The sequence below is a fragment of the Mus caroli genome, chromosome 8 (assembly GCF_900094665.2).
Source record: "Mus caroli chromosome 8, CAROLI_EIJ_v1.1, whole genome shotgun sequence".
Lineage (NCBI taxonomy): Eukaryota > Metazoa > Chordata > Mammalia > Rodentia > Muridae > Mus > Mus caroli.
Genome location: NC_034577.1, coordinates 27,973,269 through 27,989,549, shown reverse-complemented (window position 1 = coordinate 27,989,549; position 16,281 = coordinate 27,973,269). Strand labels below are relative to the sequence as shown.

General features: G+C 39.5%; 2 protein-coding genes across 6 annotated transcripts in view; one reads left to right on the top strand and one right to left on the bottom strand.

Annotated features, from left to right (window-relative positions):
* The window catches only part of Gtf2e2 (general transcription factor IIE subunit 2), a 46,857-nt gene that overhangs the window by 21,667 nt on the left and 8,909 nt on the right, over nucleotides 1–16,281 (bottom strand). For all 5 annotated transcript variants that reach the window (XM_021169635.1, XM_021169636.1, XM_021169637.2 and 2 more), the window contains exon 3: nucleotides 2,387–2,478. In XM_021169635.1, coding sequence (XP_021025294.1) covers nucleotides 2,387–2,478 — 92 coding nt within the window. The remainder of the gene's footprint in view (nucleotides 1–2,386; nucleotides 2,479–16,281) is intronic.
* Smim18 (small integral membrane protein 18) lies at nucleotides 7,629–14,139 on the top strand. Its single transcript, XM_021169641.2, has 2 exons — nucleotides 7,629–7,745; nucleotides 13,621–14,139. The coding sequence occupies exon 2, from the start codon at nucleotides 13,657–13,659 to the stop codon at nucleotides 13,942–13,944; it is 288 nt and encodes a 95-aa protein (XP_021025300.1). The 5' UTR covers nucleotides 7,629–7,745; nucleotides 13,621–13,656; the 3' UTR covers nucleotides 13,945–14,139.

The window sequence follows — 16,281 nt, the reverse complement described above, 5'->3', positions numbered from 1 at the left end:
AAAAAAAAAAAAAAAAGAGAAGCAGTGGTTTTCATAGTTGTACCTAGAATCTCATACACAAGGCATTCCTCATACGGCAATCTGGAGGGCAGCTCCTGGGACTTTTTCCTTTTTTAAAGACTTATTTATTTATTTTATGTACACTGTAGCTGTCTTCAGACATACCAGAAGAAGGCATCAGATCTCATAAAAGATGGTTGTGAGCCAGCATGTGGTTGCTGGGAATTGAACTCAGAACCTGTGGAAGAGCCGTCAGTGCTCTTAACCGCTGAGCCATCGCTCCAACCCAGCTCCAAGTACTTTTAAAACTTACTTAGACGATAAAAAAATCTCTTTTAGCTACTTTTAAAATTTTTTCTGCCAGGCATGGTGGCACACGCCTTTGATCCCAGCACTCGGGAGGCAGAGGCAGGCGGATTTCTGAGTTTGAGCCCAGCCTCATCTACAAAGTGAGTTCCAGGACAGCCAGGGCTACACAGAGAAACCCAGTGTCGGGGGAGAGGGGGGGAATCTTCTAAAATGGACGAGTTTCTCTACTTCCTAAACAGTTCCAATAATAATCTAACCACCTTGTCTCGGTTTCTGTTTTAAATTGCCAGATTACGATAAATGACCATCTCAGGGTCTCATATACTGAACAGTTTAACCCCATACCTAATGCTCTTGGGTTTTGATTTCAAAGTTCTTACATCTGTCTTTTCTGTGTGCTTTTTAGTCTGGGGTGTGTGTGTGTGTGTGTGTGTGTGTGCACATGCACATTCATGCTAGCACTTTCTCCCAGGTTCTCACTTCTTGCTGTAAAATCGCTGTGGTGATTTGAATAGTTAGACCCCCATAGACTATGTTTTTGAACGGTTAGCCCATGGGGAATGGCAGTATTAGGGGATGTGGCCTTGGGAGGAAGTATGTCACTGGGGGGAGGACTTTGACATCCTCTATGCTCAAGTTCTGCCCACTATGGAACTCAATCTCCTTCTGTTGTCTTCTAGATCAAGATGGGATAAATAGAACTCTCAGTCCCTCCAGCACAATATCTGCCTGGACGCCGCCATGCTTCACACCATGATGATAATAAACTAAACCTCTGACACTGTAAGCCAGTCCCAATTAAATGTTTGCCTTTATAAGAGTTGCCTTAGTCATGGTGTCTCTTCACAGCAATGAACTACACAATCACTGTATCTATCTCAGTTCCCCTATAATGCTCCTTGAACTTTTCACGGTTTTTGGTGAGCAATTAAAGCAGTCTATTACAAGCTTTTTTGATGTTCTATCTACCTATTTTGCATTTGAAGTTAAAGGTGAGGGAGAGGACAACTGACAAAACTTGCCAGTTTACAAGTTACCTTCTATTAGATATGCACATCTGTCCTTTCAAAACACGCCTTAAGGAGGAAGGAGGGAGAAAGGAAGAAGGGAAGGGATACGGCCTACTTCCACTCATAATTTGCAAGGCTTTTTGCGTAAATTCAGGCACATTCAACCTTTTGACATCATGACACAGTAGTCACCTACAAAGTCCATACACCAGACCTTGCAACAAAGATAAAACAACAACATTCATTTCCATGTGGGATGGATGACTGGTCTATACAAAGCAAACAACCAACCTATCCTAACCAACTTTATCAGTAATTGCAAAGCAGCTCAAATCAGAAGGTTCGCCATCACAATAAATCTGCTAACTTATTTGTATATTACTAAGGAAAGTAAAATTAAAGAGCTAATTAGATTGTAAAGCACTGTCAACTTCCTTCAACTGATTGACAACTCTCCAGGAGGACGGTCCTTCTTGTTAGCCTACTATCAGTAGTAGATTTTAACAATTGTTCTACACATAGGGCAATAGATGAAAGGAACAGTCAAAATTTACTATCATCTGATACTGAGAAATAGAAATTAAAATCTTTCTATTAGAGATCAAGTACAAACTACGAAACTCAAACACAGCCAGCTACGCAGCTTCTAACTCTTCTGCATCAGTGCTTACTAAGGTCTGGACTGATTCTCTAACTTTCTTCTCCAAGCAGAGACCAGTCACCATCATCTGCTTCAAGTATGTGTTCATTTGCTCAGATGAATAGAGAAAATATCTTGAAAAAGCATTCCATTCTATTGCTTGGGCAGATGGTGAGCTTAAGTTGTATACTGGACTCTAACGTCAACTAGATTTAGTTAAGTGCATTGCTGGAATGCCAGTTTAATAAAGGACAAAAGGCTGTAAGCATTACATCTTTCTTGACGTATACTCAACATAAAATAACCTACAGACTAAAATGCATAATTTACTAACTCCTGGCTCTGTTATATAAACGTCTAGCTTCTGAACACCCAGCTCTAATTCCCCTTCAGTCACACAGAAATGACTCGTTATGTAAGTACTTACTTTCATATAGTTCACAATCTTAGCCAGAACACCGAACTTATACCCAGAGCTTCCAGACAGAGCTTTCAAGTTAAATGATCCATTGTTATGATCTGCAAATGAAGTTCAAATGAATTATTTTAACATTTCATATAATGTGTTATGATTTGAGCAGTGAAAATAAATATTCTTCTTTGAATTTTTTCATCTAATGAAGTCTATCCTGCTTTGTTTTGGCAAAATTCATAAGATTCATGCATGTGCATTGAATTATCAATTCCCACCGCACACCTACCCTTTTTAGAGAGAGGGTCTCATTATGTATATAGGTTAGTCTTTTTTTTTTTTTTTTTTTTTTTGGTTTTTCGAGACAGGGTTTCTCTGTATAGCCCTGGCTGTCCTGGAACTCACTTTGTAGACCAGGCTGGCCTCGAACTCAGAAATCCGCCTGCCTCTGCCTCCCGAGTGCTGGGATTAAAGGCGTGCGCCACCACGCCCGGCTATAGGTTAGTCTTGAACTCACCATCCTCCATCTCAGTTCAAAAGTGTTGGGATTATAAGGTTACATCATACCCTATGCTAAATGTAACTTAAAAGCACTAAAATCTAGCTTGGGAAGGAGAGCGCTGGCAAGCAAGCTCAGGGCCTTGGATAACTCAGGCCCCCTAACACTGGGCTGCAGCACGAGCCCAGACACTGATCCCCTGTGGCTGCTGTCTGTGGGAGACAGGGTCTCACTACGACACCACTGTAGCCGCCAGCTCATGAAGATCCACCTGCCTCAACCTCCTCAACGGGAATTAAAGCTCTGCGCCATCACACCCAAGTCAAAAGACAATTCTAAACACGTATGCCTCATTCCACTCCTACCTTAAACTTGACTAGAGGCCTCCGATAATTAGACGAGAGAATATTATAAACACAAGACATGAGTAATAGTCAGACTGGTATCTATCTCCCTACAATTTCCTCTTCATCTGCCTCCCTTCTTGCCCCTCTCCTCTCAGAAATCCTTATGTGTTGTTTCAAAACATCTACCATTGTGTTGCCTCCCTACAGAAAAAACCCTAATGCCATCTCAGTATCACAAATGCATTTGAGTCACAGCCAGAAGGGTTAAAAATTTCATTATAAATTCAAGAAAAGAATTTCAGAAGCACACACTCTATCAGCACGCTATCAGATCAGATCTACACTTCCACCTGGATGGTCCACAGAGAGAGTGGTTAAATAAGGAAAGACGGGGAAGCTATTTCTGGCCGGCATCCACTCAGTAATAACCATTTAAACAAAAGATTGCATTAGAACAACCACAGCCAAATACAACAATTGTCAGAGATCCAAAACAAGTTTTTAGATGTAATATAATACTCCTTTGAAATTAGTGAAAAGTCTTTATTGCATGTTTCCTTTCTTTTAATACTAAAATACAATGTCCTTTGAAATTTTCCCTTAGAAATAGCCTATCATTTTGAAAAAAGTAACTCAATTGGCACATTAACGTATACTATGTTCCCAAACTAGCAACACTAAAAATGTATTACTGCCAGCACTTGGGAAGGCCAGCCTGGTCTACAAAGCCACCACCCTCCCCCCACCAAAAAAAAAAAAAAGAAGAAAAGACTGCCTTATTGATCTTACTGATCTGCTGATCTGCCTTTACTTACACTGCTTCAAAATCCAGGGGTGGTAGCATAATTATAATCTTAGAACTTGGTAGGCTGAGGCAGGAGGATCACAAAATAGGAAGTACATGGAAGGGGACAGAGAGGAAAGAAGAAAAGGAAAATGATCTATTATTTCAAAAAAAAAAAAAAATGGGTATGAGAGATGGCTCAGTGGTTAAGAGCACCGACTGCTCTTCTAAAGGTCCTGAGTTCAATTCCCAGTAACCACATGGTGGCTCACAACCATCTGTAATAGGATCAGATGCCTCTTCTGGTGTGTCTGAAGACAGCTACAGTGTACTTACATATAATAAATAAATAAATCTTAAAATAAAATAAAATATAAAAACAAGACTGTTTGTTGTTCTTCCAGAGGCCATGAATTCAATTCTCAATGCCCACTTCTGGCAGCTCACGACTTGTAACTCTAGCTAGCTCCAAGAAATCTAATGCCCTTTTCTGGACTCCAAGGACATTCACACACACATGGCATACACTCATACAGACATAAAAATTACATAAAAAATATTTTTCGGGCTGGTGAGATGGCTCAGTGGGTAAGAGCACCCGACTGCTCTTCCGAAGGTCAGGAGTTCAAATCCCAGCAACCACATGGTGGCTCACAACCATCCTTAACGAGATCTGGCTCTCTCTTCTGGAGTGTCTGAGGACAGCTACAGTGTACTTACATATAATAAATAAATAAATAAATAAATAAGTAAAAAAAAAAAAAAGATAAACTTAAAAAATATATATATTTTTCAAAAACTGCAGTGTGGGGCTGTGGTGGCGCACGCCTTTCATCCCCGCACAGGCAGAGGCAGGCAGATTTCTGGTTTCGAGGCCAGCCTAGTTTACAGAGTGAGTTCCAGGACAGCCAAGGCTAAACAGAAAAATCCTGTCCCAAAACAACCAAAAAAACAAGCCAAACCAAACCAAACCAAAAAAAAAATATTTTTCAAAATGTTTAAGGTCAGCCGGGCAGTGGTGGCGCAGGCAGGCAGATTTCTCAGTTCAAGGCCAGCCTGGTCTACAAAGTGAGTTCCAGGACAGCCAGGGCTATACAGAGAAACACTGTCTCAAAAAACAAAAAAAAACAAAAAAAAAAAGTTTAAGGTTTTATACACATACACACACACACACATATATAATATATAGCAACTCCAGGGCTAGCCTGGACTACAAAAGAGACTGTCTCAAAAATAATAACATTTGTTCAGTTATGAAATACTAACTATATGGTTATTTTCCCCAAGACGTTTGAAAGACTTAATAATAGTAACTCTCATTGTACCTATTATCTGTCAAACATCACACTAAGTGATTTTCACATTTAATCCTCATTTGGGGGGGGATCGATTTTAGAGGTTTTTTTCTCCTCTTTTATTTATTATGTGGGGGGGAGGTTGGTCTTCCTCAACTGCTTCTCTAGCTTTTTTATTTTTAAATTTTGTCTTATGTGTATGAGTGTTTTGCCTATTACCCCTTGAATGCCTTGGTGCCCCCTGAGGCCACAACAGGACATCAGACGGCTGGAGCTGGAGTTACAGTTGTGAGCACCCATGTGTGTAACCAAACCAAGATCTTCTGGAAGAGCAGCCAGTGTTCTTACCACTAAGCCAGCCCTCCTGCCCCTACATTTTCCCAAACAGGGTGTCTCATGGAACCTGAAGCTCACCAAATGGCTGGCAAGCCCCAGTAATCTTCCTGTAGCCACCTCCTCAGTACTGGGATGCCAGGATCTTTTATTTGGATGCTGGAATCTGAACTTAGATGTTCTTGCTTGCACCATAAGCATTTTAACAAGTCAACCACCACCCTAGCTCTAATTGCTCTCTTTCAAACATACAAATTGTGAAGGTTATAATGAGGCATTGATTTAAATCAAGCTGTAAACCCTGAACACTGCCCTATATAAGATCTTTACACATTATTATTCCATCTGACATAGGCCACTTTGTCAGAACAAAGACATCCATAAATAGACATTAACCTAGGACCTCACAAATCCTAGACAAGGATTCTACCACTGAGCTTAAATTAACCCCAGCCCTATTTTTATTTTTTGTTTGAGATAGTCTCATTAACTTACTTAGTCTGGTGCCGGGGAGATGGCTCAGTGGTTAGAACACTCACTGCTTCTGCAGAGGACTACGGTTCATTCCCAGCACCCACACAGAGGTTCACAACTACCTGTAACTCCAGCTCCAGGGGATCTGACACCTGCCTCCAGCCTCTGGGCACCAGGCACACATGTGGTGCAGACATGCATGCAGACAAAACATCCATAGACATAAAATAATAAGTATTTTTAAAGTTACTTAGATTGCTCTTAAACTTGTGATCCTGCCTCAGACTCCTGAGTAGCTGGATGATAGGCCCGTACTGTTGAGACAAGCATTTTAATTATAATTAGTGTTATTAAATTTATCTTACAATACTGTATTTAAAAAAGAAAAACTGGTAAAACTAAAATTAAAAAATTCACAATATATTACAGTATATTAAAAAGTCCAAACAAATGATCAATTATGAACCACATATGGTTTTGTTTATCACAATGTCCCTAGTACTAAGTCAATGCCAATCAATCAAAGTCAACATTCAAATATTTATTGAATGATTCCTGCAATATAATAAGGGCATTTCTATGAGCTCCTATAGCTAGGAGCTATAGCTCCAGAAACTAATGTAATGACTTACCTATACATTTTTATTTACCTTTACTATGATTTATCTATGTATTTATAGAGGTTATAAATAATGATTTATCTATAGATATAAACAATATATAGATAAATAGATTATATATATCAAGGAATTACCCAATCTCCCACTGGTTTGTTTGTTCCACTGATTGATTTTTGGTGGGGTTTTGTTGTTTGTTTGAGACAGGGTCTCAGTATGTAATCTGGAACTCACTATACAGAACGGGCCAGCTTCTGCCTCTCAATGTTCGGATTGCAAGTGTGCACCACCATGCACAGCTCTTACTAGTCCCTTAATTAAAAGTAAATCTTGATTCTGCTATGATTAGGCCAAACTCTTTTCACCATAACTAAAAATAATGAACAGCTAAGCCAGTTGGACTAGACCCAATTAAAAACATAAAAGCTGTCTATTATCTTAAAATTTAGAAAAAAAATTACCCACCTAAATTAACTCTACTATAACTAAAAAAACTAAAATATTACTTTTCTCTCAAAATTTCTCCCAAATACAAGTGTTCATAACTCTAGAACATATTGAAAAAAAACAGTTTTATTTTTAAGCTTACTTATGAGATTTTATGCACATTTCCTGCTAACATTTTACTAAAGTGGTTAACCTGAGCAGTTGTTTCCTAGGTAACTACCTCTAGAGACTATGTTCTAGCCTTAGCACTACACTGTTCACAGCGAGATGTTAAATTTTATAGAGGGGGAAAAAAATTAGGAAATCAGCAACTGTTCCCATGTGAAAAATTAGCTTCAAGACAAAACAAACAAACAAAAAATTTAAAGAGGTGACAGGTGATAGCTCAGACAACCCTATTCAAGTTTATGAATGATCTACTCCTCAGGACGGCAGGACTTATGCAAATGAGCACAGAGGAAACTGTCAGCTGCATTATACGTCGGACCAATAGAAGCACAGCTCCATCTTGGCTGTGCACCAGACCGCATTACAAACAGACGGTACCATCGCTTCAACAGCATCTTTCCCGACAAGAGGTAGGTTTATTTGATCCTTTTTATTCAGTAGCTCATACCCTTATAAAGCAGTAGGAAAATATTTTACCATGAAAGCCAGAAAGCGCTATGCCTGCTAAAGATGTAAAAACAATGTATTAACCCATTATTTGGTAAGATTTTATCATGAAAATGCCGACTGCCTCATGCTATTTGATAAGCATCCTTACCATCTGTGCCTTAATGGAAATTCATTACATTTCCTACCAGTCTGACCTCCACCCAGACCTTAAGTAGGACAAAAGCATTGGATGTTTAACCTGAGTCTTTGCTAATTTCATTTTCTCAAAGCAAATTTATTTCAGCAGTCTGGTCTGTCTTAACAAAGGATGTTTCTCAAAGGAAAAAAAATTTAAAATAGCAAAGCCTTTGGCTAAAGCTTCCTGATTATATGTACAAATTATATTGGCTGGTAAAAAGCAGTTACAAGAAAGCTTGTATATCAACAAAGGAGAAGATAATTCAAATTATTTATATTTGACTTTGAGTACTAATGTAGAGAAAGCAAAGAAAATGCCAGTTATAATTTTTATATAAAAAATTTTAACATGTATCATTATGTGAGTCATATTATATTGTAAGCAGAGATAATTTATAAGTCGTCAGATTTCCCTAACATCTTAATTAAAATAATTCCTCACAGTAAAATCTTACAATACAAGCCATGCTATCAAACAAAAATCTTTTAAAACGTCCTTAAATTACAAGCCACACAAAAATGTAAAGTAATTAGGTTACTGTTAAACTGGTACTGATACATACAAATTCAGTCTTTTTGATAAAGTACATCTTAAATTAAATGTGTCCTAAGGAGAGCGGCTAAGGTAGAACAGCGACTCTCCTCAGTACAACTACTTTCCCAGCTCATAATCATGCAAATTCGTGCACACAGCATGTGAAGATGTGAGTCCTGCTTGGTAGGTGCTGGTTCAGCAAGTACTTAACAATCGAAATGTCCAACCCTCTCCTTCACCTGGACGCTAAGTGTATTTACTCTTAGTTCTTTTATTTTTAACTTCTGCTCTTCATAATTTCTGTTCCTTCTGGTTCTTAGCATTCAGGTTACACAGACAGATTACCTCTTCAAAAACTCAAAAGGTTGCTGTAACAAGATACTAGACCTCTCAAGTTCGGCACAGCAGGTTAATTACCTAGAAACCATTCTGCTTACCATACAGTATGGGAGCCAAGTAATATAAAAATAACTAACAATTAACAGTTAATTTACAGTTTAAAATTTCAAATTGCCTTAAGATTCATTAACAGACTACATTTTCATAGTCTATATCTATTATTAGCATACATGGAGGTTCATCATCTTTCAAGTATACCTTATCTCAGAGTCTCAGAGTCTGAACTCAATTAGTGGTTCTATAATTTAAAGGGTAGTACAATTAACTGATCATATTTCAAAGTGATGTGCTTAAAAGTGCCAGAGAATTTAATTTACCAATTTTCATCATAACTAGAGCTAAATCATAATTTCTAATCTGGTGATCCAGGATCACAAAACCAATCCCCATAAATATCCTACTGGGGCCTTTTGAAAATGATAGAAAAACAGGTACAAGGAATATAGCAAAAGTAACATAAAACAAAACCTAACTAAAAATATGATTTTCGCTGGGCGTGGTGGTGCACGCCTTTACTCCCAGCACTTGGGAGGCAGAGGCAGGCAGATTTCTCAGTTCGAGGCCAGCCTGGTCTAAAGAGTGAGTTCCAGGACAGCCAGGGCTACACAGAGAAACCCTGTCTCGAAAAAAACCAAACAAATAAATAAATAAATAAATAAATAATAATAATAATAATATGATTTTCTTTCAAGCTTCCCATTTCTATAATAAAATTATAAAGGGGGATCCACAAAGTACAGACTGTTATTGGTTGTATTTTTAATCAGTTTCTCCCAGTTTTTATAACATGCTTACAGCACTTCCTTTATACAAATTTAATTTTAATTTGAAAAGTGTAGTCCAGATGGACAACCGCATGGTGTACTTCTTTCAGGTGCTAAGTACACCAAATCCATTGCCATAAGATGTAGTCTTTACCTAAAAACTAACACACACAAAGCCTACTGGAGCTTTTCTATACTTTGGAGCAGCACACACTTAACTGAAGGGACAGTGAGGCCTGCTATACAAGTTTACTTGTTTCGGGTGTCCAGAAGGGAACTAAAGCAACACTGTTTTGAATTCCCATCAGCTTCAACACTGTGCACAGTGGCAAAGTGTCATAGCACATACATAAGTATTTAATAGATGACTTGATTACAGCTTCAGAGGTTAGTCCATTATCATCATGGTGGGGAACATGGCAGCATGCAGGCAGGTACTGGAGCAATAACTCAGAGTTACATCCTGATCCACAGGGAAAGAGCCTGGCTGGGCCTCGGAATGTGCTATTGAAACCTCAAAGCCCACCTCCAGTGACACACTTCCTCCAACAAGGCCACACCCCCTAACCCTAATCATGACACCCCTGGAGACTGGAATAGCTGACTAGATGAGCACATGGGGAACCGTTCTTACTCAAACCACCACTCGTGTGCACTCCTTCTGAAACTGCTTACACACTTTCAGCAAAACACAGTAAACATTCTGTTACTCCATGGTCACTGCAAATCATGTATGAATGTTCATATGTAACGAAAGTACACTGTCTAGGGTCAGTAGATAAGACAGTGACAGAGTGCTCCCCTAGCCCTGGGTTTGATAGTTTCCTGAAATCCGAGTCTTTCTATCCATCATTATTACCTCTGTTCTTCAAAAAGAATCTGAAAACTCATTTATGTTAACATAAAAGCAACTGTGACAATCTGTGGTCTCCTTGCAAGAATATTCACATTATACTATTTTAAAGTCACATGGGAAGTCTGCACAAGCATGTGCCTTTACTAAAAAAGCCAACACATACACACACACATACACACACACACACCTACATTTTGTCTCTATGTAACCAGGTTTCTGAGTACTTGTACATTTGCATCCATACTGTTCAGACTCAAGACACTGACAACACAGACGTGGGGTAACAGCCTACGGGGCATCCACATCCCACAAGAGGCATCACTTAACACTGCATTATAAGGCAATGGTACCATAAAGCCCAAGGCAACTGCTGGTTCTTTCCCATAAGCATGCATTCCACAGGGTCTGCATCAGATGGGGTCCTACAACTAAAAGGGGAAATGGACCCACAATCCCATTTTCTCTAGAGGAATCTCACTGGGGAAACAGAGCACTCTAGGACGAGCCATGCTCAGCAGTAGGTGGCCAACACAAAATGAACTCAAATGACATCCTTGCAGGTTTCTTTGGTTCATAATGTTAGGTCAGGGCTTTATTTTTTAACCTTACAAGTCCTTTGCATAAATATTATAGCTTCTAGTTTTGTTTTTATGAGATCCCTGTATGTGCAGATGGGTGTGTCTCTGTATTTGTTTCTTGTGCTATTTCTTTGGCTCTTCTTCTTGTTTGGCTTTTCTGTACTACTGATTTGTTTTTGTTTTATCTTCTTTTTATTATCACTCTTTAGATGATTATTTGTTTTCTAAGGAGAGACAGAGGAGTGGAACCAGATGGTAGGGTATTGGAGAAGAACTGGGAGGCATATGGGGCTGGGAAACTATAATCAGAATATTGTATGGAAAAAATCTATTTTAATTAAAAAAAAAAGGAATGTACTCTCAAGGGAACAGTTCAAGGATAAGGTAATTTTGAAACCCCGGGTCTAGAGATATAGAATGAAAGTAATGAAATGCACCAGGAGTGACACGCCTCGCCTACTGACAAAGAAACTTTATATGTTCCTCAACTAACAAAAGAAATCCAACTGCATTATCACCCATTGAACCTGTGGTCTCTCACTGAAGAATGAATAATAACCATGCACCACCATAAGACAGAAGTCTTAAATACAAACAGAACAGGTATTTAAGCCTTTACTTTTGGCTTTAGATAATGAATCTAAGCCTTCAAAATATAGGAAGTAAGCAAGAGGCTAGTCAGAGAGATGAAATTTTGTAAAAACAAACTTGATTTAGAACAGAAACTAAAACCTTATGTAACATAACTATAAAATTTAAAATTCTGTTTTACTAAGACGACCAAGAAACATAACCAATATGAACTCACAGTTTGGATGTGCACACACCATGCTTGTATTTAGAAACAGTCTCAATCTTTTAGAAATAAGTACTGAAAGCCAGGCAGCGGTGGCACACACCTTTAGTCCCAGCACTCAGAGAGGCAGAGGGAGGCAGATCTCTTTAAGTTCAAGGCCAGCCTGGTCTACAGAGCAAGTTCCAACACAGTCAGAGATACACAAAAGAAACCCTGTTTAAGAAAGAAAGAAAGAAAGAAAGAAAGAAAGAAAGAAAGAAAGAAAGAAAGAAAGAAAGAAAGAAAGAAAGAAAGGAAGGAAGGAAGGAAGGAAGGAAGGAAGGAAGGAAGAAAGAAAGAAAGAGCAAGCAACCAAACAAAAGATAAGTGAATTATTTCTACATAAATAATGTCTAGGAGTTGCTTTGCAATGACGCATGTGACAGAAGCAAGTGGGTAACTACAGAGTGTCCATCGACTGATAAAGATGTAATATGAACACGCAGAGGCTCATTACATGCTCCTTTTTGCTTTTTTGAGACAAAGGTCTAACTATAAAGCTGAGACCCATCTGGAACTCCAGATTGTAGCCTAGGCTGCCCACAAACTCACATTCTTACTGCTTCTGTCTCCCAGGTACCTGGACCACAGGCATGTACCACGATGCCAAGGGTATTATACTCTTATGTACTATGTTGACATTTTCTTTACATAAAACATACACATAAAAGACATCTCTACAATTTAGAAAAACGACTTGGCACTTGGGAGGCAGAGGCAGGCAGATTTCTGAGTTTGAGGCCAACCTAGTCTACAAAGTGAGTTCCAGGACAGCCAGGGCTACACAGAGAAACCCTGTCTCAAAAAACAAAAAACAAAAACAAAAAACAAAAAGAACCAAGGAAGTAGCCTATTTGTATAAAAACAGAAATTTAACTCAGTAGCTTTTTTGATGAAATTAATAATTGACACTTCTTGAAGGGTTTAATTTGTCTACTTTTTTAAAAAAATTGCATTTTTACTCATGGGAAAAGACTAGTGCACATGTCACAAGGCAGATCTCAGACATCAAATTCAACTCATTAGGCTTACACCTGCAAGCATCTTTACCTCCTGAGCCACCTTGCCAGCCCTAAACTCAGCCCCGGGTCACTTACGTTTGTGAAATAAGGCTATTATCGACATAGTTAATGCTCTCAACAGTAACATCGCTTCACAGGCAAGTTTATTTTATCCTCATTCTGAAAGCTGGCAGTATTTGGCTTTTCTTTTTCTGTTATTTTATATCAACTACAATTTCTAGGTTCAGATCAAAGTTAACAGAAGTGGCAATAGGAGACAAAAACACCCTAGCCAAAGAAGGGAAGGAGAGCCTAGAAGGGAACGGCAAGACTCCTTCCCATGGTCAAAGGTAATTGCTCACTGACCACTGCAATAGCCAAGCTTTAAGCTGGCAGCTCTTCCCTTTGTTAGCTGTAAATTCCATAAGCAAATCTTGTGTGTGTGTGTGTGTGTGTGTGTGTGTATCCCAAACACAAATATTATATAATAAGTGAAATGCATAAAAACTTGAGTATAATAACTAATTGTAAAAACACAAAAGAAAATTGCATGTATTTCCATCATTGATTTTGTTAGACAGTAAGTCCACAGTGACTGTATAAATTTACTAAGAAATTTCAGAGCTGAGATCTGAAAGCACCCGTCTGGTAGTCTGGTTATATACATATTCATTTTCTCCCATGGTGCAGATTCCAAACAGGAGTACAGGAACTGGAGTCTCAAGAATGGCTTCCGGGCACTGGAATGAAACCACCACCTCTGTTTACCAGTACCTTGGATTTCAAGTCCAACAGATTTACCCTTTCCATGACAACTGGAACACTGCCTGCTTTGTCATCCTGCTTGTGTTCATAGTGACTGTGGTGTCCTTAGTTGTGCTGGCTTTCCTTTATGAGGTACTTGACTGCTGCTGCTGTGCAAAGAACAAAACCGTGAAGGACTTGAAAAGCGAGCCGAGTCCTCTCAGGAGTATGATGGACAACATCAGAAAACGTGACAGTGAGGTGGTCTAGCCTTCCACTGGAGATAAACAAAAGCTTTCAAAACAGTCTCTGTCTCTTCTGGGAAAAATGAAAATTTCCTGAGGCCAAACTATTACAAAACTGATCTGACTTGAATGGCTAAAAGATTTCTAGTAGAAAAGAAACCATGTGAAATGTGCACTCTTGTGTATGTATCCTCATTAAATATGCAGTCCATAATGTGAACTTACCAGTCTACTTAATACAGCAACTCGAAAACTAGAGGAGCACCCACAGCATGCACCACTGGCAACACTGAGCCGCAGCTTGCAGGCAGACAATAAAAATGAAGCACAACTAACAGCTAAAATAAGTCACTTAGGCAAGGCCACACAGATTAAAAAGTAGTATTTAGGTAGCAAAATCCTACCTAAATTGTGCCTCTATTAAAATGTGCCTGCCTCTAAACCCAGAACAAAACATGTCTATACAGAGCCCTTTGTTATAGCACAAGGAAGGGGATGAGGCAGTCTTGATATACAGCCCAGGCTAACCTCAACCTCAATCGATAGGCCCCAGCCTCCAAAGGAATGGGATTACAGGCATGTGGCACCACGGCACAAAGTCCCTGTTTATTTAAACTCCAGTACTTTAAAACTGACTGAAGACAATATATTCTTAATGGCTTGACTTTCAGACAGCATTAGTGTTAATATGAATGTACTCGCAATAATCAGGAAGGTCACAAATATGATTCCCACAAACTGACTTGCTTTGGGTCCAAAAGTCTAGGGTATTTCCAAACTAAAACACACTACTATGTGCTGTAAATTACATTTCTTGAAAGTATTCTTTTATTTTTACTTCTCCTATTCACTCTATCAGGATCTAAAGATATTCAATGCACCAAAAACTGTTAAGAAAGGTGAAAAGCGGGGCTGGTGAGATGGCTCAGTGGGTAAGAGCACCCGACTGCTCTTCCAAAGGTCCGAAGTTCAAATCCCAGCAACCACATGGTGGCTCACAACCATCCATAACGAAATCTGATGCCCTCTTGGTGCATCTGAAGACAGACAGCTACAATGTACTTACATATAATAAATAAAATAAATCTTTAAAAAAAAAAAAAGGAAAGGTGAAAAGCACTGGGTGGTGGTGGCGCACACCTTTAATCCCAGCACTTGGGAGGCAGAGGCAGGGGGATTTCTGAGTTCGAGACCAGCCTGGTCTACAGAGTGAGTTCCAGGACAGCCAGGGCTACACAGAGAAACCCTCCCTCGAAATAACCAAAAAGAAAAAAAAAAGAAAGGTGAAAAGCTTTTATTAGAGCTGACAGAGTTTTTGAGGGGTGGGTGGGTTTGGTTTGGGATTTATTTTATTTTATATTTATTTGTTTCTCTTTGTTTAGCCTTGCTTGCTCTGGAACTCACTCTGTAGACCAAGCTAGCCTCAAACTCACTGAAACCCACCTTCCTCTGCCTCCTAGGTGCTGGGATTAAAGGCATGTGCCACCAACACTCAGCAAGATTGATTTGTGTGTGTGTGTGTGTGTATGTATGTGTGTGTGTGTGTGTGTGTGTGTTTATGTATATGAATGTTTTCTTACATGTACAGAAGAGGACTTCAGATCCTATGGGACTACAGTTACAGGTGCTAGTGAGCCTCCATTGTGGGACGTGGACTTGAATTCTATAAGAGAAGCTAGAGCTCTAAACCTCTGAGCCATCTCTCCAGTCCCCTGGGATTTGGGATTGTTATATTTTGAGGTACAGCCAAAGCTGGCCTCCACTCTCCAAGTAGTGGGATTACAGGTTTACACTACCACACCTGTCTCTTATAAGAGTATTAAAGACATTAAGCACCTCTTAAGAACTGTGGCAGTTGCGGGGCGTGGTGGCGCACGCCTTTAATCCCAGCACTTGGGAGGCAGAGGCAGGCGGATTTCTGAGCTTGAGGCCAGCCTGGACTACAGAGAGCGCTCTCTCTCTCTCTCTCTCTCTCTCTCTCAGTATTTTTCAAGTAAAAGTTTCTCTGTATAGAGCTGGCTGTCCTGGAATTTGCTCTGTAGACCAGGCAGGTCTCACGCTCACAGTGATCTGCCTGCCTCTGCCTTGTAAGTACTGGGATCAAAGGTGTGCACCACTACCACCAGCTTTCTTTTATTTTCATGTTGTGTTTGCACATTGCACATGTGTTTATATGCACTATATGTGTGTGCCTACTTCCTACGTAAGCCACAAGAGGGTATCAGATGCCCTACAACTGGAGTTGGAGACCTAGCTTCCATGAGGGTCAAGGTAGTGAGCCCAGCTCACATCAAAAACAGCAAGTGCACCTTTAATCCCAGCACTGGGGAGGCAGAGGCAGGCGGATCTCTGAGTTCGAGGC